The sequence below is a fragment of the Apis mellifera genome, linkage group LG15 (assembly GCF_003254395.2).
Source record: "Apis mellifera strain DH4 linkage group LG15, Amel_HAv3.1, whole genome shotgun sequence".
Taxonomy (NCBI): domain Eukaryota; kingdom Metazoa; phylum Arthropoda; class Insecta; order Hymenoptera; family Apidae; genus Apis; species Apis mellifera.
In genome coordinates this window covers 6929714-6952545 of record NC_037652.1, presented here as the reverse complement: position 1 = coordinate 6952545, position 22832 = coordinate 6929714, and the positions used below count along the sequence as shown (strand labels likewise).

The window sequence follows — 22832 nt, the reverse complement described above, 5'->3', positions numbered from 1 at the left end:
CACGTCGTACAATCGATAAATTATCTCGCTATCCTTTTATTCGTATATATTTAATAACAAACAACGAGGCACGGTTATGTATTTTCACGTCACGTGGAACTATTCACAGCTCGATCGATTCCTCTTTCTCTAAGCGACGCTTTCTCTTCGAGATCAAATGATTCTCGTTCTCCAAAAAAGAGCATCAAAATCATCAATCTCGATCTCTCAACGATAAGAAAGCGAGAGAAAGAAAGAGAGAGAGAGAGAGAATACTGCGTTTAAACAAGCAAGCCACGACGTTTCAGTGACGGCGTGTTTGTTGTTTCACGATGCGTAGGCGGCAAGTAGACGCTGCCTTGAGCCGTATGTTTATGGAGCAGCACGGCGGAATGTTAAACTTGACCCACAGATCGGATCGCATGCCGAGTAAATAGGCGCGGATGGAACGATCGAGGGCTCGGATCGGGAACTCGTTTATTAAAAGTCGGTAACGTTCGTACACACGCATGCGTGCACGTGTAACGCGACGCAGTCGCCACATGCGCTCGTTGTGGTCTTTTGTGCGAAAACCGTCGCGTCTCGATCGAAAATGGCATGGCGTAAAATTATAGAGGTATAAAACAATACTTGGAACCTCGTTTCGCGATTCTTTATTTTGATCTCGTACGAGAAGAGGAAGAAGAAGAAGAAAATATATAAATATATATATATATATATATATATATATAGAAATTAGGTGTGACAAGGTTAGGTTGCTCAAGAGTTTAGAATACGTTGTACAGCCGGCTATTCTTGTTGTCTTCATACAATTCGTTCAATCTATCGGGCGTGCAATACACGGGCAGATCATCTTGGCAGAATTGCAGAAAATCGAGCAGATTCTCCTCGATCTCTTGCTGATACACGGAACCAGCGAATCTCGATTGGATGGTTTGAAGATCGCTCTTTTGTATCTAGATGTCGGTTGGCAGAAACGTATTAACAGAGGTTAGGTTTTCGAAAGCTCGATTCGATTCGCTTCGTTCGAACTCACCTGGTCCCATTTCGACCGTATTAGAGCATGCACGCAATCGTTAATCAAAGATTGGCCGGATATCGCCTACAAAATAATATTTGTTTTTTTTTCCTTTTCTCTTTCGTTTCTCTTTCTCTCTCTCTCTCTCTTACCGTTTTCGACAAGAGCGTGGCACGATTCTCCACCCGAAGACAGTTGAATTTATCGTAAAATATAGCCAGGGCCCACGGTTCCCGAAAGTATTCGAAAAAGTCCACGATCAGTGATTCCTGAACCACGAGGATTTAATTACATTGCTCGAAAGAGTTCGAAACGAGAAAACTTGCTTACTTTGAATCGCGTCTTTAAATTGTTCAACATGCTCTCGTGTTTCCCCCACAACGAGCACATATGATCCACTTCGAAATTCTAAAAATTAACTCAATCCATTTAATTTTGAAAAAAAAAGAGTTCCCTCCCCTTTTACCTTTCTGTTGAAACAGGTTATCGTCTCGACCATGTTGAACTGATTCAATCTTATCCGAAAGTAACCGATACTGCTTTTGGAGCATCCCGTGATCAACACTTGACCCTAGCAACAATTCAAAGAATGATTTCTCGTCGGGGAATCGACGATCAACAACACTCACGTAAATATTGAAACGAATCGCGATCTTGCGCGGCGTGCCTTTCCCGCATTTTCGTACGTAAAGAAATCGATAACCATCAGGCACGATGCAGGCCACTATCAATGGTAATCGGAACACGTATATCGATTCGTACGCTTTGCGTTTCGACGGTATGGAAGCTGGATCCTTGCCTTGATGCTCGTTTTCGATGAACGATCGAATGATTTTCGCCAACTGTATCATAAATTAAAGTTAAAATTCGTCGATTCTCTAATCGTTTGAAATCACTTATTATCGCGTTCCATTTACAATTTATCGTTTTATCGAATTTTGAGAACCGTTTCTCTGAACGATCTGAAAATGTAGAACGTCGATCTACTAACTTTTTCACCGATCTCCATTCTGTTGAAGTATTTGTGCTCCCAAGAGTCGCTGTAATACCTTCTGCAATACTTGGTTATGGTTCCAGCAGCGAAGATCGAGGGATCGTTGGTTCTCAAGTCTGAGTCTATGACCAATTGGCCGTCGAACATCAAGCCGGATCTACAGATCGCTGAAAACGGATCGATCGAGTCGAGTGGTGAAACGCAACTCTCGTAATAAATTATAATTTAATATACGAAATATTGGATAATCACCCAGGAATATCTTCATGCCGATGGTCTTTTCGTTAAAATTTATCAAAAAGTCGCAACTGATCGTTTCGCTCTTGCCCTTCGACTTTATGACGATCGATTCGATCATTTTACCCTTCGACGTGTCCTCCAACTTCCAATTAATCAATTCCCATCCCATGATTATTGTGATGTTGTTCCTCGTGATCGCCTCCATCACTTCGGTGTAAACCTTGAACACGCGCGATTTAAGTTCATCGAACGAAGGATTTAATTTCGCGTACTTGTATCTCGCGTACTTCGCAATCGCTGAAGAACGCCTCATCGTGGGACGAGCACTCGGTCAACGGTGGATGGATCAACGTGATCCAAGAGCCGTCCACTCCGAATTCTAGCAACCCTTGGAGAGCGCAGTAGCAGTTTATGTTGTGCCCGTAAAATATGATAGTCTCTAAAGGTAAATCAGAAAATTCGATCAATCGTAAAGAAACATTCCATCCATCCTTGGTGTTAACTTTTCTTTTTCAAATTGTCCGTCTGCTTTTTTATCTTGTCCAGGCACACCGCCGCCTCCGTATCGTCGTTGATCGTCAACATGTTCCAAGGCACCGGGACGTCCAAAAATTGTCTACGCGAATATTATCAACATATTTTTATTATCCCTTCATTCGTTCTTTTTCTTTTCCTCGTTTTCATTACCCTTTCTTCTCGAGTTCCAATTCTTCCTGAAACTTGGGCTTCTGATACTGCATCCCGCAGGTCAAAATCAAATAATCGTACGTGATATTTCCCTGATGCAACACGGTCACGTATTTCTCCTTCCTGTCGATCGATAAGAGGAATGACAGAAATCCACGATCGTCTCGATCTCGATCGCTCTCTTTCTACCTGTTAATCGTTATAACCGTTCCGTACACGATGTTGACCCAGACACGCGTGGGAAGCTCCCGACGATATTTTCGGCAGTATCGGCCGGTGAACGGTATCATTCGATGGCTCAGATCGTTGTGATCATTGTCGAAAGGCAAACCGTTGGGCGATATCAAAGTGAGGTTCGCGAATTTTATGAAATTGCAGCTAAAAGAACAATATAAATCCATCAAACTTCATCCTTCTCGAACGAAGAAAGATGGACGAACTTCTGATTTTTTTAAATTTTTTAATAAAAGGAAAAAGCAAAAATTGAAAAAAATTCCGAAATTGCTCAGAAGAATTTGGCATACGAAAAATCTTGGATAGAAGAAAATGCTGTGAAAATTGATGAGACTTTACCCGAGGGCAAGTTCTTCGGCAAACGCGACACCGCAATCCGAGGCACCCACGACGACTATCTTCGAATCAACGATATTACCAAGCATCATGGACAATCTCGGCGTAGTCAGGAAAAGGGAGAAAGATTCGGTTTTCTTTTTAGGCTTCCTGTCCGTCTCGACTAAATTATGATACCGATACTTTATTCTTCGCCGAGGATACACGGGGATCATCACGGTCAAGCATATCGGAAGGGGATGCGTACGCGTCTGAAAACGATGATATTTTCCTTTTTATTCCTCGCGAACTTCAAGTGATTTCATTGAGATTTCTTTTTTTTTTTTTTACCAGACTGCTCAACGACCTCTCCTCGAGCCGATAGTAGAAGACGAAAAAGCCGCTCAGCCGTGAAATCTCGCTGAAAATGTACGGTGTGTGAATGGAGAAGATCGGCATTAGGATGAAGTGGAGGATACGGGCGTAAGCGTTGGGCGGAATATTTTGTATCGCTATGTAATCCTCGATGTGATAACGTCGCTTGATGTACATGGTCTCGTCCTCAACGCTGGTTCATCGAATTCCATTCAACTCGCTATTCAACCGTTCTCGAAGATTTAAAGAAGAAAATTTCCACCAAAAGTTTACCGAATAATTATAACACCGATGATCTTGTCGTTCCACTTGAAGATGTAGGAATACGTGTCCGGATGTTTCTTAATCGTCGCTTTATCGAAATCCCGCAGAACGTGCTCCGATTTTCGAATCCTTTTTAAAAATTTCTTCAATGTCAGCTTATCTAAAGGCTTGCCAACGTGGACCGATATCATGCCCAGGAGAGCGGCACGATGCGTTAAATACAAACTCATTGGGTAATCTTTGTTGCACTTAGAAGGCACTCGCTATGGCAGTTCGTTGACGAATGAAACGGATAAACGCGAGATAAACGATCAATCTGATATAATATAATAAGCGTTCAAGTTGGAAAGAAATAACGAACGTACCATGAAGTGATGGAGAAGAGGGATGAAAACGTGATTGGAGGGCAAAAGGATCGCGCAATACTCCAAGTCCGGAAAACTCTCGAACGCTGCCTCGATGAAATTCCTACTTTCCCGAAGTTTCATCTTGTGCTTCATCGCGAAGATCTCGAGGACGAACGCGTTCACTTGGCCGTGGTAAACGGGCTGCTCGGGTATATGTATCTTCTCCAATTGTATGTCCTCGATTATGCTGGTGACCATCGTCTGCCCTACCCGCGTTTTTTAAAAAAAAAAGGGAAAAATATCTTCTCCCTTCTTTCGTCACGGCTTTTGTTCACTCACGTGGAACGTGGAACAACGACTCGACGAACGCGCTCGACTCCATTTTCGACTCGTAGTACATGCTGAATTGACGAGTTATCCGTGGAAGATCACTGATGAAACTTATCATCGACGGATCTTCCAGCTTCTTCATCTCCAGTTGATCGGTAGCCTCGTCCTCCGCGTCCTCTTCGATGCTCTCTTCCGGGGAAATTATCATGGAGGATCTAATATTAGGAAAATGGATAGATAGATGTGCATACGAGGGAGAAATTGTCTGTAAATATATCAATATCCTCGAACCCTTCCGATTCGATATCCCAAGATTTCTTCTTGAAAAAGGAGAAGAACGTCTCGCTGTCGGGCCTCATGTATTCCTCCGGGAGCAGATCTTTCTTGTGGGGCTTTTTAAGCCCGTTGTACGGCACCAACTGGAAATTGTCGATCAGCGTGTCCACGTCTATGTTCTTGTTAATGAACATCACGCCGGTCGCCTTGTCGTCCTCCTCGGAAATGATCAATTTTCGACAACCGTCCGGGTTACGAATCATCTCGCTCACGTAAAATTCACCGTAAAACTCTTTCAACAGTGGCGTTTCCGCGTCGATGATCGACACCACGTCGTCGTTGTCCTCTTCCCTGTTTTCGTCGCGTCATCGATAAAAAACGACGTGAAAATTATTTGTATAAATTAAATTCGGATATTTCTTTTTCCCTCTATCGAAGATCGTTAATTTTCTGATCAAAATTAATTTATTCCTTTGATATCGTTATAGATTGGCAATAGAAAGAAGAAAAAGTAGCTCGCTCAAAGAAAAGAACTTACACTACTCGGCGAATTTTTAATCTTGGTTTCTTCAGAAAACGATCGGTCATATAGATGGACTGGTACGAGGGATGATCATTCTCGGAATTTAACGGGATCTTGATCATCTGTTTCTCGAAAATGTCGTCTGCCATAATGAACGAATGAATCCTTGAATCAGTCGAGAGATCCATCCATCCATCTATCTATATATATATAAGCTCACCGAGAATGATTCGAGGAGGAATCACGATGAGTATGTATTCCAAATACGAGGTGACATCGAACAATCCGGAGAGGAGTTTTTTGAAGAAGTGGCCCGTGTATCGGCTGTCCCAGACGAGCATATGCACGAACATCGAGTTCCTCTCCGACACTTGTTGCGGCCTTTCTCAAACGAAATCCCGATAAGCAAACAACTCTATCTCTCTCTCTCTCTCTTTGTTCGAGGCAAGCAAGCAAGCAAGCTCGAGTGTCCTCTCCCTTTACCTGTACAACTTGTACAACCAATTCACCCAATCTTCCGGAATCACCGAAGGCACGTTCGGATAATTGCAGATGCAGATGCCCGAAACGATCTCGCCTTTCTCGTTCCACTGCACCATCGAGTGACAACTGGTTTCGCTGCAAATTACCAACGTCCCCACCCCCACCCCCTTCTGTACTTTTCACAAATTTTTTTTTCCCCCGACAATTAGGGGAATTGGAAGAATCTTTGAGGCGAGATTACAAGATACGCTCGACGGTCAAGTCCCCGAAAATCTCATACGTTTCCGGCCGTATCAATCGTTCCACGTTCGGCAGATCGGCGTGATCCATTGCCCTCGAGCCGATGATCTTCGCAGGCGGATCCTTACTCCTCTTGCCGAGGAAATATTGATCCGGATCGCCGATCCATATGTTCATCATGATCGCACGGGAAACTCTTTCGAGAAAATCGAAATCTATCTATCTTCGATTCTATCGTCGGCCGATCGATTTAAATGGTTTGGGATTGGCTTTCGCGGCTACGTTCAGGGAAGAATGATAAATCGGCGGAGCAATGATGACAATTGATGATCGTTGATGCAACGATCGCGTGGGGAAAAATAGGGATCGATTTTATCGATCGGAGAATGGAATAATCGTGGGAAAAGAGATCGGCTTACCGTACGCGCCTTGCCAATAAGGCGACCGACTTTAATGCCCGCAAAAAAGGTAATAACGAAACCTCCTCCTCGAACGATTTAAACGGAGGGGCAAAGTAATTGCTTCGTGTTCTCGCTGGTACCCTTCTTGCCTCGGCTTTCTTCTCGTCCGAGCGTTTAAGCCGCGTTCACAATGGCACGCTCGATCTTGAAGAGGGAATAAGCACGAGTGATTACAGAAAAATCGTAAAAAGAAATTCGAACGAGCGAAAAACAACTTTCTTTCGTATCTCTTCGAATAAAACTTCGTGTCGTTGAATATTCAAATTTACAAGGGAAAAAAATTGAATCGCAATTTGAATAAAGAAAAGAATCGAAACAATATGCAAAATTATACGAGAATGGAGCAGCAGAATTACCAGTTCCTCCTAGTTAACCAGTTCGAACCAACGATCAAATTGTTTTTCCGCTCGCAACGTGCACGCATCGCGAGAGCCATTTACGTTGCACACTTGGCAAAGAGCGGCTGGCACGTGCTCGGCCCGCAACGCAATCGACGATAAACCGACACGACCGTTACAATACCATTGCTTCGCAGCACAATTTCTCGTTGCGAATCCCAACTTTTCCCCGTAGATCGGGCTTAAAAGGCGATATCGCGTAGAATCGATTTCTCTCGGCGCGGTGGTAAATCAAGCCTCGCCAAGGACTCGCGTCGTAACGATTCGCGTCATGCGACAACAACGGCCTGTGTGTCTCACGACACGCAGCCTCAAAAATGCACACCTGGCTCGTGAGCGTTTTTGGCACCCAGGCCTGCTTCTCGAGGCGGACCTACTTTTTAATTCGCCTATATTTTCACTTGCTGTCTGTAACCAAGTTTAAAAGTTTAAATATATAAAGGATATATTTGTCATATTTTTCGTCCGATTCTTGTCTTGTTCTTCCATCGTATTTGTCGATTTTATTACGAATCACTTTTTATTATGCTCATTTTTAATCGTTGCAGTTTCTTTTCTATGATATAATTGAGATTTTTTCTTCTATCTTTTTTTACGTAACATTTAATACGCTCGATTGCATTGGATTCGTTTAAACTAATTAAAAATAATTGAAAGAATCTCGAAACGGCAGATAAAGAACACGCACAATGCATCGATGGATCGGTTATTTTCATTATTTATCGATTATCAATCTCCTCTTTTTAAGAGCGGAATTTAAGCCGGAACAGAAACCTCTTCTTCTAAGTAAGTTTCTAATTAGCTCGACTGGAGATCCGCCGACCGATTGCAACCCGTGAGACCGTCGCCGAAGAAGCGCGGTGTACGCAGAGACGGGCCTTTATTAATAACTGCAAGAAACGCGGAAGCATCGGGCCAAGGATTCTTTTTCCAACCGGGCTGATATCACGCTGATCTTCCTATTTCCCACCACTTACGAATTCTCGCGATAATTCGTAATAACGCTAAATCATCGAGAGATCGATACTCGCTTCGTTTGAGAAATAACGCGCAATATGGACCATTGAACGCGCAACGACTCGTAACGAGTTTTATTACGTCAGACCAACCACCGCGTGTACGAATTTCCGACTTGCGAAACCGACGCAAGTCTCCTTTACTTTTACTCCGCCGATGTTTCCCACAATTCTTCGAGCGATGCCCAGCAACGCGCGAATCAACGCGATACGAATCAAAGGCAAAGGATTTTTTGCCCTGGAGAAAAAATAATTTTCGCTCCGCTGGGAATGCGAGAAACGTTTCGGCACAATTTCCCGAATAATATGTTCACTCATTCCAGTTTTAGTAATACGTCGCAGTATACGTGGTGTGTCATTACGTCATTAGCCTTCTTATCTATATTCAGGTATCGTAAGTTAATTAACGCGCTCGATGGAGTGTGGAAATTAGTGTAGTTGAGAGCAATTTCATTTGTCTCGAAAACCTTCTAAATATTCTCTCTCTTTCTCGTCTTCGACGAGACAAATTATCCGTCTCGATCTAACCGTTTGATTCGATAACGATTTGTGTATAATATAATATGTGTACTATATACTCGATCTCAACGTGAGCTATAAAGAAAAAAAGTCAGTCTTTACTCGATTAAAAGCTAACCAGAACGTTCGATTAGTATAGAGTCTCAAATAGTCTCGTCGATTATAATGTATACACAATATCGTATTCGAATTTCTTGAGAAAAATTGATGCTATCTTACCTGTTGATCTCTCTAGGTCGATTTGTCGTTTCGAACGAAACAAAACGTTAAACACCCTCACTCGGTGGCGGTGCGCACCAGACTGAGATCAAGTAGCGGGGTTTCGAAGATCGGGCAGCGGTCTGCAACTGCAATGTAAAAAAAGTTGAGAGAGGAGGAGTGGGGGGAATAGGCTGGGAAAGTAAGTTACTTACCTACCATTAAGTGGACTCGAGTCGAAAACGGGAAGTAAACAAATTCTCTTTGCATCTCTTTAAACATCTTACTTTCTCTTCCTCGCTTTATCTTATCTATTAATTTTCGTCTTTTTTTTTTCTTTTTTTTTTTTTTTTTAGATATATTTTCATTGATTTTTATTGATTATCGTTGAAGTGAAATTATACGAAAGGAGGACATAAATTGCATTTCGAAACGCGTGACGTTTATTCGCATTTTTCTTTCACGTTCTTTTGACGTTTGTTTAGTCTGCATCTGATTAAGTTAAATTAAGAAGCAACGAAATCATAGGAAATCTAAAATTGGTAGCCGCGCTATTGGTAACCGCGCACGATAACGCGCCTGCTTTAGTTCGTATCGTATTCGCGTTGGAAATTGCTCTAATTTTTCGGACGTGCAGGGAATAATTTGCGAGCTAGATTTGCGTCGCTAGAAATTCTTCCTATCGATATTTTTGACACGTGGCCAATCAGGACGATTGAAGTAATGATGACGCTTTAAAAATATAAGATTTATTACATATGCTCAAATCTTACAAATAAGACTCCGTACAATCGTTTTTATTAAATGTAATAATATGATAAGTAAACAATGATTTCCAATAAATTAGAAAACTTATAATTTTCGCTGTTATCTAACTATCACAGATGCTTGTGGATTTAACTCGAAACGACAGAGAAAGTGATTAAAGTTAAAAAAGAAAAAAAAAAAAAAAAAAAAAAAAAAAGAAGAAAAAAATTTGCACATATCCTTGATAAAGTGAACGTAGTATCTGGAAGAAGTAAAATACGCGCATTTGAGATAGAAAATAGCATATGTTGTATTTATTATATATTAATTTGATACCAAAACTGATCATTTGGCTATATTTCTATAACGTGTAGAATTACGTTACGTTTGCTTTCCTCTATCGATTTCGAAAAAAAGTTAATCGTTAATATTATAACTTTATTGTTGTTATAACACGAGAAATGAGCTTACAAATTACTTACAGTAATTTCCGTATTATATATACATATTATATATATATATACGTATATAATATATATATATAAGTTGCATATATATAATATATATATTGTATATATTATATATGGAATATCTCGTGTACTTAACACTTATACATTTATATCTACTATGATTTTATGATATCATATTATTATCATCTCTCACGTTATCACCTTTCATTTGACGATGAAAGCTCAAAGTAAAGTATTTCGCATATTCAATAAAATACACGATAATTCGGTTGATCGTATCCAGGGACGTTTATTCTGTAATGCGATACGAGCGATACGAACTTTTCAATTTAAATCAATGGAATATATTGATTCATAGAGTAGTAGTAGAAGATTATAAAATGGAAGAATAAGCAGAATGAGTGCACGGAAGCTTGAGCGTTGCTTATGTTCGAGAAAGTATAAAAGCAAGTCACATGTATATAATTTTTGATTCTAAACCGGTAGGTATCATAAGAGAAATATTCTTATAAGCTAAATTTAAATGGTAACGGAGTTTTCTCACAGTGGAATTCCTTGTTGTTTTTTTTTTTTTTCTTTTTTTCTTTTTCTTTTTTTTAACAGACTTCAACATTGTCGAGAAACGTTTAAAGTAAATCGTATCAAATCACTGAAATTTGAGAGCGACTCACAGGAAACGAAACTTTTTTTTTTTTTTAGGCAAGATATTCGGAGATCGATATTTTATGACTTTAAATTTTCGATTCTTAACAGTTTATCATTTTAATTAAAATTATTCGTCTTTTCACCTATCTTCGTTCACTCCGGGAACATTGTCTTCAGCATCTGCCACTACCCGTTGTTCGGTGGGGATAATCTCGTTGCTTTTGTTTTGCGAATTCTCAACTTTGTACAATACATCGTGGCAAAGTGGGCAACGATCCTGAACGTACAACCATTTTCGCAAACAAACGCTATGAAAGTAGTGATTGCAGCGCGTGATCTTGGCACTTTGCATCTCTTGATAACAAATAGCGCAAACATCGTCCAGCATTCGAAGCTGTTCTGCCTTCGCTTCGGGCAGAGAATTGATTTTGTTAACGGCTGATCGACGCTTCATGAACACGCTCCAACCGGCTTTTGCCTCGCACCATATATTAAAGTAGGCATGGATACATATCATAATGGCTCGAATTGCTCCACCAGATTCGAACACTAACATCCAAAATCCGTTGAAGAATAGGATAATACCAAATGTAAATTCGACCGTGTTACCGAAAGATCGTATTATGTATACGCAATCGTCAAGCTGTTCCCAAAACACGCTACGATAAGCATCGATTAAAAATAAGGAGTAGATAGCGAGCGAAACTAGCACTTTTACGATCACTTCGATACTAAACACCGATACCGCAAGTAACCATGTGTTCACGGTATAATGGGACCAAAGGTATACTAAGAGTGACACTGGAAATAGTATCAAAAATACGCAAACTGCCAGAGCACGAATATGCCGGTGAAGTGCCGGATTATGCGAGGCGCTGAGCGACATCAAAAGTGGATTTACGATATTATGGACAAAATGTAGAACAGCCGTGAATAATAAACAAAAATTACGACACAATCTGACCAAACGTTTCTCTCTATCCAAACTTGTTAATCCAGTTTGCAGGGCCAGCACATAAAATAAAATTGCGGACACAGTACCGATACTCTTCTCGTCTTCGTCTTCCGTGAGTAACACCCATTGAAAGAAACATCCGATATAATCGCAAATAAATGAAATTATACTTGTCATTCCCAAGACGGCCGTCAATGTTTCGCAACCATTGATTAATAAACTTCTAATCATTACGTAATAAGTAAACGTCTCTTCACCATAATGATTTCCAAGGATCTGAAACACTTGTCCTCCAACTCTTAGCATCCAAAACATACGTAATACACACGGAACGTTCAATCGGATCCATTCGGTTTCGGCGAGTGCGGATAAACCGTAATTGCTTATGAAGTTACGTGCATGTTGATAACCCATATAAATCGTGTTTAACATAGTAATTCCATTGTACCAAATAACAAATTTACATACAGCTAATGGAAGAAGAGCTGCGAATACTGGCACATGATAGAGAACTTGCGTCTGAAAAGTTATGAATATTTAATAATATGTGCATAAATGTAGTAAAAATGTAGTGTATATAATGTACGTGTATATAAATCGAAGTATTCTATATATAAATATGTAAATATAAAAATCTATTTTTTAACATACAATTGTTTCTAATTAAACTACGTCGAAGCGTATTAGCAATTTAAATTGATTTAAATTAAATCGAAAATAAAGTTCTCGAAAGATCGCTTCATCATTTAAGTCTTTTTTTTCTTTTCTTATTGTTCGTAAAATTCAACAGAGATGTTATAAAACACATAATCGTAATAAAATTCACGATGAAATAATCTTGAAAATATATTTTTCTAAAATATATATGAACTTCGACTGACTTACCGGCAATGGACAAATGCCCAAGATCGGCGGTGCCATAAAACTTAATACAAGAAGTTTTTGCAGAATCGGATGTCTTGGTGCAAGATGAATATAACAAAAAATGCTAGCTAATAAGCATTGTAGTACATAATTCTGAATTATCAAGAAACCCGGTCCTTCGTCTAAGATATATTTTAAATCAAGAGTCAAAATATCATCAAGTATGCTAGTTGTGTATTCACGTTGTGTGCTCACATATGTAATAATAGCTTTCATTGTACTAATATTTGACCAATAGGATATAAATATTGTCCCTACTGATATTAAGTATACATATACAATTATTAGATGTTTTGTCCATAACATAAATATGCATATTGCAGCTATATATCCTGAAAAATAAATATTTAACAATGAACCGTTGATTTTTATTTTAATTTTTATTGTAACGTTATTTCTATTTTTATATTTTTTATTTTTTATATTTAAAATTGTAAAAGAAAAAAGAATAAAATAATTTTTAATTTTTTATATTAATTCTTTAATATTTGATTTTTAAATTAATGGTTTATATACTTTAAGAATGCTATATTATAAAGTTTGCTTCTTTTTATAAATATTGAAATCAATTTTATAACTTTGAATATAAAATTTCTATAATAAATTTTATTATTTTGAATCTAATTATACTATAAACGATATATTTTATTTTTCATTAAGTCTAATAAAAAATATCATCATTCTCTAATAAAATAAAATTATTAAATATCTTTGCTTAAACAATAAAATACATTACATTCAAGAATCTCTAAATGTATATAATTATCTTACCCAAACAACAGCATAAAAACTTCAATGCCATTATAAAATGCATTTTATAAGCAAAATATTCAAAGTCAAATGGTTGTAATAATGAAGTAGGTATTATTGAATTTACAATGCTGTCTGAAACTCTTGATATCTTAAAACCACGTTCTGTGCTATAAAGCACTACATTATCATTGGATAATCCAAGTCCAATTCTAAGTAATTCATCTATGATAAATAAAGGTGGAACTCTAATCATAACATCCGCAAAAGTAAGTAGTTTTTCACGCATTGATGTATCCATTGTTTTTTAAATTTTTTTCTTTAGTAGTAGTAGATTTTAAAGATATTTTATCTTTATAAAAATTAATGATTGAATTTTTCCAAAGCAATTTAATTCAATTTGTTTAATACCTAAATATAAAAAATGTTAAATTTATAGTGTAAATTAAAGTGTAAGTTAAAATTGATTTTCTATGTTTAAAAATTATTAATGTTAAATAATATACAAACTTACCTTTGGAATTATAAAATTCACAGTTATCATATTCTCGAAATACGAGCTTAATTAATAATTGGAATAATTTTTGTCATTGAAAAGCGACTAAGTCAAAACATTCTAAGAATTGTGAACTGTAATTTGTTTATAATTAACAAAGGGAAGTAACGAAGAAATGATTTAGATAACGATTTAGATAAAAGGATATTGCAGAAATCCAGAAGTATATAGCAATAAAAGTTTGTCGATTATTCTTCCCTAGTTGCTGTTTACAATGTGAACTGAATCGTTTGTAGATATTATTAATAGGATTTTATCATAGTGCGAGAATATTGCAACAACAGGCAGAATACGTAAATTTTTAGCCCTCGAATTTCTGTCAAAGATCTTTTCTTTCTATTCACTTCTACTTATAATTCTTAATATCTATTATTCACATACGATGACAATAATAAAAACACGTAAACTTGATTGAGGCGAGATTTAGATTAAACTACGTTTTTAAAATACGCGTAATTTTCTCTAACGTAAAACACTGTTACGTATACTTTGGAGGTTAAAGGGAAACATGCACGGAGAATTTGAACGATTTGATCAGATGGCGTTACATTACTTTATATCTATATATATACATATATATATATATATATGTGTGTGTATGTGTGTGTGTATATATACATCACATTTGAATATGATATAACTAATTTTAATAATAAGTTATATCTATCAAATTAAAAACAAAAAATATTATTCTATTAATATTACTGCATTATATTATCAATTATTAAAATCATTTGAAAATAAATTTATAAATAAAAGTAAAATAAAAAATATAAAATGTGTTCATAAAATTATGATTTTAAATTGATTACTAAATATAATATATACTATACCATTCACTATTAAATATAGGAAATATATAGTATCAAATAGAAGTATGTAATGATACATGCAGAATCATTATTTTTCTTCAAATTATGTTCTACCTACCAAATCACATACTAAATACAAAACGTACATGCAGTAGAAAAAGATATATACATGTTCACAATTATAGATTTAATATTGATAATTTTATTATGCAAATTCATAATTTTATTGTTAATAATATCATTTACTCTCTTTATCGTTCGCTCGCGAAAATAAAAGATGGTGATTGTAATGATAATATACTGATAATAAAAGAAGGAATAGGAATGAGGAGATTAAAATCAAATTTCAATTGATTTTGGAAGCATACTGTCGATTTTAAATGAAAGCAATGCAAATGCATTTTTAATAACGTTGAATATGATTTTTTCGGAGGTACATCTTTTTTTATATATAAAATTCATATTCCTCAAAAGAACATTCAAATGTATATATATACATATATACATACATACATACATACATACATATATATATATATACACACATATATATATAATAGAAGAAAATTATGAGAAAATATAAAATTGTAAATAACATCTAAAAATTGTAATACTATTTGAAAGTAAAATTCATTCATTTCTTTCATGTTCTTTTTTTATATATCTGATATATTCAACGTTTAAATGCATATGTTATTTCATCCCGAAATAAGATAAATAAATGATTATATGATTGAGGCTTCCTTCTGCTCTTTACAAGCATGCAACGAGACATACGTGCAGAGTACAGAATATTCATACTGTCATTCATTCCGAACTAGCTACCATATAACTTATCTATGTATATCTCGGCGCAGTGTTCATTCGTTTTTTCTGAAATATTCGAATCGTAATGCGCTTGCATATGCTATTATAATGCTACATCATAGAACAAGTGTCTTTTCATTTATAATTTCTATTGTAAATCCATACTCTTCATTCCGCCTTTATTCTGACACTGTTCTAATTATTTATGATAAATCTCATTGACAATGTTTGCGCTCGCAGCATTTAATTCGATTTTTATTATTTCGACTTTTATTATTTCTTTCTTTCTTTTTTTTTTTTTTCTCAAACAAATCAACTGCTATCTTGAGTGTAAATTGCCATTCGCTCTTGTAAACGTTGGCATTTTTGAGGCACATTATACGGTACAAAATAAACTCGGTAATCTTGAAGATATTCGAATATTAAATATATTAGTCGAACATTTTCAAGATTTTCCCCAAGCATTTTTTTTTAGAAGCAATTACGATCAGGTTGAATGGTAGAGTCAAAATCAGGAGTGAAAATTATTATTACTCGATTTCGACAGTTTTGCTCATTATTTTCTCATTTATGCTTTACATCATTCTTCTCACTATCTAGATGCCTTACGCTTTCTTCAAATTACATCAGTTCTGTGATCTTTTACATTTTTGTAGCGTAAATTTCTCGTAAAGATCTGTACCGTGCAAACAGACGTAATTAATTTTGGAAAATCTCGAAAAGAACTCAAATGTTTTTTTCTCGATTTTGTTCTTTTTTTTTTTTTCCGCTGAAAAGATAATAGAATACAATATAAAACAGACAGTAAAAATGACAGTATTCTTTACGCATAACATTCTATGGCACGATTCATCTTAACTTGACAATGGATACCATAATTGTTCTTTTTACCTAATTGCGTGTCTCAGCGAGAAGAAATAAATTATTAGAAGAACAATAATTAAGAAAAATATGTAATCAATCTTAGATAAATCTTAATACAAATAAACTTCCGAATAATTTGAGCCTCGCTATTGGAATTTTGTTTCATCATATTCCACGCAAGACAGGTAAAAAGATTTATATGTATTCACTATAAAATCGCTAAGTATGGACTAATAATACATGGTACCTTAATAAAAATAGAGTTTCAACATTCGGCTAGTAATATAATGACGTTTATTATATCACAACGAGACAGGTCCTGCGTGCCAAAATTCTACTCTGCTCAGCGATTTTTTTTTATCTTCATTTATGTCAATTCGGATTGTCCGATGCACGGATGCAGCGATGATACGACCAGTTGTAAGGCATTTTTCTTTTTTTTTTTTTTTTTAATATTCAAAATGTTTTTTTTGAAGGGATCCATACATACGAGACCTCCATTTCACCTCACATATCAAGCAAGCGGATACAAATTGCATTCTCTTTTAAATAAATTTTATATCTAGTTAGTCGATAAATCAATATAATCCATTGTTTTTGATAGTTTTTCTTATATTTCACTCGTCTCATATTCATCGATCCCGTTAGCATTCGATTTTACAAATATTAAAAAAGATCTAACGGGAGCCCCGGGCTCTTCGTTGCATACTTCAAGTGTATTTCGGAATATAACGGTTTCCGTAAAATTTCTTACTGCGCGAACAAGTATTTCATTTTTATTCCGGTCATTTAACACGATTTGTAATTAATTATATCATCATGCTATCTAATTTACCGAACAGATCAAGTCGTCATCACCGTGACTAAACCTGCATAGCAGTTAACAAAACAAACAAGTTACGCAGAGTCCCTATAATAATAATATAGTAATAATTATAATAATAATAATTATAATAATAGCAGTAATAATATTAATATTACTTAATTGTAAAAATAAGTCTACGTTTTGTTCGATAGAGAACCAAGTTCACGGTTTCCTCGCTTGTATCTTTTTGAAAACAAATTACTATTACGGTTTATTAATTATGATTTCTTTAATTTTTAATTTTCGTGCGTCTTTTCGCTTCCTCTTTGTCGTGAACATTCAATTGTCTAAACATTCTTTCTTGTTACAAAGATACTGAATAAGTAATAGTCCTGGTTTGATACATAATTATTACATTTCATGCGTTGCATAAAGTTATAAAGGTTATTTTATATTTTTTCTTTTATTATTGCTTTTACGTTAATATAGAAATAGGACAACTAAATTTCTTAAATGTTTTTTACTTTTTTTCGTTAGACACATGAAAACTACGTTGCAAAAAACGTGATAATATTATATAATATTATAATATTTTTAAATTAAATTGGACTTCGAAATTCAGCGCATAAAATACCTAATTTATTATTCCTGATATTTAAAACTTAAGACTTAATATCATTTGAATATGAATATATATGATATAATTGAAATCATTTAAAGCGCATAATTTAAAATAGTTTTTCATATCACGTGTGTTTTATTTTTGGCCATATAGCAGATCTTTCGGAGAAGTAATTAGAAATTAGGAGATGGGAGAGAACGAATCTTTTAGAATTGTTTTAGCATAGCGATCATATATATATATATATATATATATATATATATATATATATATTTTATATAAAATTATATGATTGCTTGTATTGTAAGTCGTTTATTTGCTTGTGACTCAAGAATTCTTATCTGTACACGTGAAAATTATTAATTCTAATTCTCGATCATGTACAATTTAAGTCATTAATGTAAAGTACATGTCACTAAGATAATTTTTGCTATTGGTTTTCATCGATAAAAAAATGTCCAATTTTATTCACCTTGATCGCAATCGATAATCCGCGCGTATGTTTCAATCACATAATCGAATTTTATTTTCCCACAGATTTTACGAATGTTGACGTTATATTCCGCTAATATATATATATATAATATATATATATATATTATTCAGCACATATTTAATTTACATAAACTCTGCAAGCGCAGCTTACCATCGTCAAATGCACTTTTTATTTTATTTTTACTTGTGTACGAAATCGCTGCTTATATGTGTAAGTGTATAAGTGTTAATAAGTTGTCAATAAGAAATATTAGAAAATCTGTATTCCACTTATAGTTACCACAACTTTTTTATATTTCTTTATTGAATTTTTTTATTTTTTTTATTTTTTTTTTATTAGAAAGCGGCAACTGACGAATGGTGCTTTACACCTATATCATTTACTGTTTAGTGTATACAATGCATTGATATTAATTTTTCTCCGAACTTTTAGTAGACGATGAATTTATCTTGTCTTTTTATATTTTGACTCGTATCGGCGAATATTTTTATCTTTAACTGACATACCATGGTATGAATATGTGATATTTCGCTAAAAAAAAAATAATAATGAGTCAAGAATATAGGCCTACTACTTAATATTTTTTTTTAGTAGGTAATAAAAATAAAAGACTAATTAAAATTATCGAAAACTTGGATTTTTTTTTATATATTTGATAGTAGTATACTTTAAATGCAACATGAAAATACTTTAACATCAGCAATAGATTTGATAAATATCAGGAGTTGTCGATAAAAAAAAATTTATTTTGAAATTAATTAAAATTTTACTGCGCAAGAACTTATTGAACAAAGAATATCGAATTAGAATAAATGAGCTGTAGATCTTTAATCTTATTGGCACATATAATCATCCCTATATTTAATTTTGCATATCTAGGCATTTTACTTGGAAAATTATTAAGCAAAGATATTATATAATTACGAGGATACATTTATCGCATCTAGTAACTTTTAATTCTATGCATTTGGTCCTACTGATGCATTTCCTTTTACATATATTATTCCATACGTAGAAAAATCACCTATATTAAAAAACACTTTAAGTTGTATGGTATCAAAATTTCTATGATACAAGCAAACTGAAAGTATTAATCTTCTATTAAAATAGTTAAATAATAACCGCCAACACGAGTCTATTGATTGATTAAACTGTACATTTCTTTTCATCAATAGGCAATGATTCCGTGCATTTTATTTTAACTAGCGGAATTTAATAGTTTGGAGAACTATGCGTCTTTGCTTGCATGTATTTATACACATATATACGCGCGACAAGGTGTTACGTGCAATTCTGTATGTCTCTGTGTATACATAGTGTGTATGAATATGTGAGCTGTGTGGACGGCGCTACGTACACCACTTTTCAGTCAGTCAACTATTAAAATAGTCAACTTTCGTCAGTGTAATTCAGACACCCCTTGTTCCACTGGGACTTTTTAGTTGAACGTGCCTTGCTCACGTCAACATATACCGTTGAATGATCTAAAGAAATGAAAAACAATCTTTTTAATTATTTTAAATAAGATGTATCTTTTTAATTGTATTTATAATTTGAAACAATATTAAATCATACTTGCATACAGATGTGCTAGAGTTTGTCTTGAAATAGGAAGAGATTATTTGTAGCAGCAACAGCTACTACATTTTCAGAAGGATGCCAAGCAGTATGTAATATTTTTTTATTGAAATCAAGACAGTCAACGCTAATTTCATCTTTTTTACGTTTACCGCCAGTACAAACCTTTCAATAAAACATTTATATATTATAAGTAATAAATTATAACAATTATAATTTATTATATATATATATATATATATATTTTATTAATATATTATTAGTATATTTAAGTATACCTCATTTTAAAAATTTATACTTACCTTACGTGGTTTTAAAAGTGTTTTTGGTTTGGCAATGTCACGTGCTGCTTCCAATGTGAGATCACGTTTAGTCGTACGATCGAATACTCTGAAGAAATTATTGTATGAACCCGTCATAATAGCAGAATCATTACCACTCCAACAACACTCGAATTTGTCAAAGATACAATCATTTTCATATAATGAACATAACTTTGATCTTAGGTATTCATGTACCTATAATAATATAATTGATAAATATTTTACGTTAAATATATTAAAGATTTATATTTCAATTTTTATTACATACAGGGTAACATTCAATAGGTCTTGTTTCCATTTGTAAATCCCACACTTTCACACTGAGGTAGTCTCTACTGATCATATATCTTCCTGAATTACTAAGTTTTACATCGCTTATACTGGAAATGATTTCAGAGAAGAAACTTCTATTTGTTGGATCTTCTGGTTCTTCAAAGAGTTTACTATGTTGATCGCAAAGCGCAGCAGATCTCATGTCACAAAGTCTAATTGTTCCTTTACTGCTACTATATACCAAGACATTACATTCTGCCGGGTGAAATTCCGCAGCGGTTATTACTTCAGTTAGCTCCTCCATATTAGTTGGCTTAATATCTACTATATCTGTATATTATTGTTAGGAAAACAGCAGATTTTATTATAAAAAATATATATCAAAACTTATAAATATATATATCAAGAACAATATAAAACTTAAAAAATAAAAATAAAATAGATACTAATTGACATAGAAAAAGGATACTAAAACTCTGGTCTGTGATCTCAAGATGCCAAAGATTAATTCTAAGATCATCAGCACTGAGGTATGTCTCCTGATCACTGTTGACACTTATACTGTTTATGTGATAGGTGTGCGCATTGGCAAATATTCTTCTTGGAGATGCTTCTACCATTAATTCCATTGGCTTTATAGTTGGAACCTAAGTCAACAAGTAAGTATTCAATATATGATAATAGTCTCATAACATTATGTACATATTTGAACTTCTTGACCATACTCCCATTGAAAATATTTTTGTTAAAAACACAATAGTATAAAAAAAATTATATCTATGTATAAATTTAAAATAAAATGATAGAATTAAGGATGAATTTATTACATATAATTTATTATAATTTTAAACTTTTAATTTTAAATATCAAATTAGCAAATAATAAAAATGTACTTAGTATTTACCCTTAAAGAAGTGATACAAGCAGGATCACGAATTGTACCATTTTCTTCCTTTGTATTATAGCCTTCTACTCTTTTATCTCGTTCACTGACTTTCCACAATTTAATTGTTTTATCATTTGTGGAAAGTAAAAAATGTGCTGGATTTTTTCTTTTTAACCATCTAATTTTGTTAATTTTTTCTTCTATTTCTAATGATTTCAGGTAATCAAATTCAGGTTCATGACTTTGAAAGGTGCTGTATACATTGTATTCACCTCTCCGAGGTATACTGTTTTTACTCTAAATAAAAATATCATTTTTTTAATTTTAAAAAAATATTTTTATTTGTAGTCACTTAAAGAATTTCATAAAATATGACTGAAAAATATTTAAAATTTATTTATTTCTTTTATATTTTTAGTAGTTATCCTTCAATATTCTCTAAAGATAGAGAAATATGCATATTATATACAAATCTGGCAATAATCCAATATTAACATATATATAAAATTTGTATTCAAATGATATGTTTTTTTTAATTGAAAGTGCAAAGATTAATATATAATATAAAATATAAAGATATTATTAATATAAAACTAATATAAAAATAATAAATATAATTAAAAATAATAAATAACTTACAACTGGGTCTCTTTGAAAAATAACAACCCGACCACCTTTATCTCCTGTTGCAAGAAGATCACCATCATGGTTAAATTCAACACATGAAATTATATCAGCTAAAACAGAATATAATATATGAATAACTATAACAATATATTCCAGAATATTTAAAATATATGTTTAGAAGTAATACGAGAAAAAGAAAGAAATAATATAAAGAAAGAGAGAGAAATAGAATATATTATAAATATACGCTTTATTATTTTAAAATATATTATATTTATGTTATATTTTTATGGAATGATTAAAATGTAAATTGATAGAATTGATAGATCATACATGTAAAATATATGTCATTTTTTTTGTATTTAGAACCTACCTTCAGTGACATCGTCTTCTAATGTTCCTTTCACCTGAGAGAAACACCATTGTATGTCACCATTGCCTAAAACAATAATAAAATAGATGAATTATTAAATATAAGATTTTCTTGATATTATCCTCATTTATGATAGACATATAATAAAGTTATGAAAATTTATATACAATATATGAAAAATAGTGCAATTAAGTATCATATTGCTCATACAATATTGCATTGAAAATAGATTAAGATTTCATAATGTTTATCGTTTGAATTATATCATATATCTTGAGAATAAAAAGTAGTAGATGCATAATGTTAAAAAAGATACATACAAATTTATTTGGAAATTATACACGGTTTTTTCCCCAATTATTGAAATGCACGATACGCACGATCGAATAAAAGCAAGAAATGGAACGAATCGATAAGGATAA

At 33.8% G+C, this 22832-nt stretch overlaps 3 protein-coding genes across 12 annotated transcripts in view; all 3 read right to left on the bottom strand.

Moving 5' to 3' along the window:
• Window positions 1-37: 37 nt before the first annotated feature.
• LOC726905 (cilia- and flagella-associated protein 61-like) lies at window positions 38-8912 on the bottom strand. Its single transcript, XM_026445627.1, has 21 exons — window positions 6307-8912; window positions 6066-6200; window positions 5803-5963; window positions 5598-5724; window positions 5075-5410; window positions 4793-4998; window positions 4472-4719; window positions 4116-4369; window positions 3819-4035; window positions 3492-3739; window positions 3108-3296; window positions 2919-3041; window positions 2519-2741; window positions 2244-2451; window positions 1989-2158; window positions 1627-1839; window positions 1464-1568; window positions 1328-1405; window positions 1150-1266; window positions 1016-1081; window positions 38-935 (listed from the first exon to the last, which is right to left on the bottom strand). The coding sequence occupies exons 1-21, from the start codon at window positions 6483-6485 to the stop codon at window positions 747-749; spliced, it is 3792 nt and encodes a 1263-aa protein (XP_026301412.1). The 5' UTR covers window positions 6486-8912; the 3' UTR covers window positions 38-746.
• A 322-nt stretch (window positions 8913-9234) lies between these two features.
• Window positions 9235-14481, bottom strand: LOC408523 (protein TRC8 homolog). 2 transcript variants are annotated; one of them, XM_392068.7, is made up of 4 exons: window positions 13903-14481; window positions 13410-13799; window positions 12600-12970; window positions 10899-12233 (listed from the first exon to the last, which is right to left on the bottom strand). In XM_392068.7, the coding sequence occupies exons 2-4, from the start codon at window positions 13687-13689 to the stop codon at window positions 10899-10901; spliced, it is 1986 nt and encodes a 661-aa protein (XP_392068.2). In that variant the 5' UTR covers window positions 13690-13799; window positions 13903-14481. The 2 variants fall into 2 exon arrangements, with proteins under 2 accessions (XP_026301356.1, XP_392068.2); XM_026445571.1 differs by lacking the exon at window positions 13903-14481 and having other exon boundaries at window positions 9235-12233; window positions 13410-13689.
• A 1358-nt stretch (window positions 14482-15839) lies between these two features.
• Window positions 15840-22832, bottom strand: part of LOC410604 (protein phosphatase PP2A 55 kDa regulatory subunit) — a 29513-nt gene continuing 22520 nt past the window's right edge. For 6 of the 9 annotated variants that reach the window (XM_394082.7, XM_006563479.3, XM_026445687.1 and 3 more), the window contains 8 exons: window positions 22411-22476; window positions 22050-22147; window positions 21429-21707; window positions 20994-21171; window positions 20520-20854; window positions 20231-20446; window positions 19926-20093; window positions 15840-19834 (listed from right to left, as the gene is read on the bottom strand). In XM_394082.7, coding sequence (XP_394082.3) covers window positions 19941-20093; window positions 20231-20446; window positions 20520-20854; window positions 20994-21171; window positions 21429-21707; window positions 22050-22147; window positions 22411-22476 — 1325 coding nt within the window. In that variant the 3' untranslated portion in view covers window positions 15840-19834; window positions 19926-19940. Of the gene's footprint in view, window positions 19855-19925; window positions 20094-20230; window positions 20447-20519; window positions 20855-20993; window positions 21172-21428; window positions 21708-22049; window positions 22148-22410; window positions 22477-22832 lie in introns of all 9 variants that reach the window. The other 3 variants (XM_026445688.1, XM_026445690.1, XM_026445689.1) reach the window with 3 other exon arrangements.

Coding starts and splice junctions, on each gene's coding strand:
- LOC408523 (XM_392068.7), bottom strand. CDS start 13,689: ATGGATACATCAATGCGTGAAAAACTACTTACTTTTGCGGATGTTATG. Junction 12,971..13,409: donor GTTTTTATGCTGTTGTTTGG/GTAAGATAATTA, acceptor TTTATTTTTCAG/GATATATAGCTGCAATATGC. Junction 12,234..12,599: donor TGGGCATTTGTCCATTGCCG/GTAAGTCAGTCG, acceptor ATAACTTTTCAG/ACGCAAGTTCTCTATCATGT.
- LOC726905 (XM_026445627.1), bottom strand. CDS start 6,485: ATGATGAACATATGGATCGGCGATCCGGATCAATATTTCCTCGGCAAG. Junction 5,964..6,065: donor TGGTTGTACAAGTTGTACAG/GTAAAGGGAGAG, acceptor CGTTTGAGAAAG/GCCGCAACAAGTGTCGGAGA. Junction 1,840..1,988: donor GAATGGAGATCGGTGAAAAA/GTTAGTAGATCG, acceptor TTTATGATACAG/TTGGCGAAAATCATTCGATC.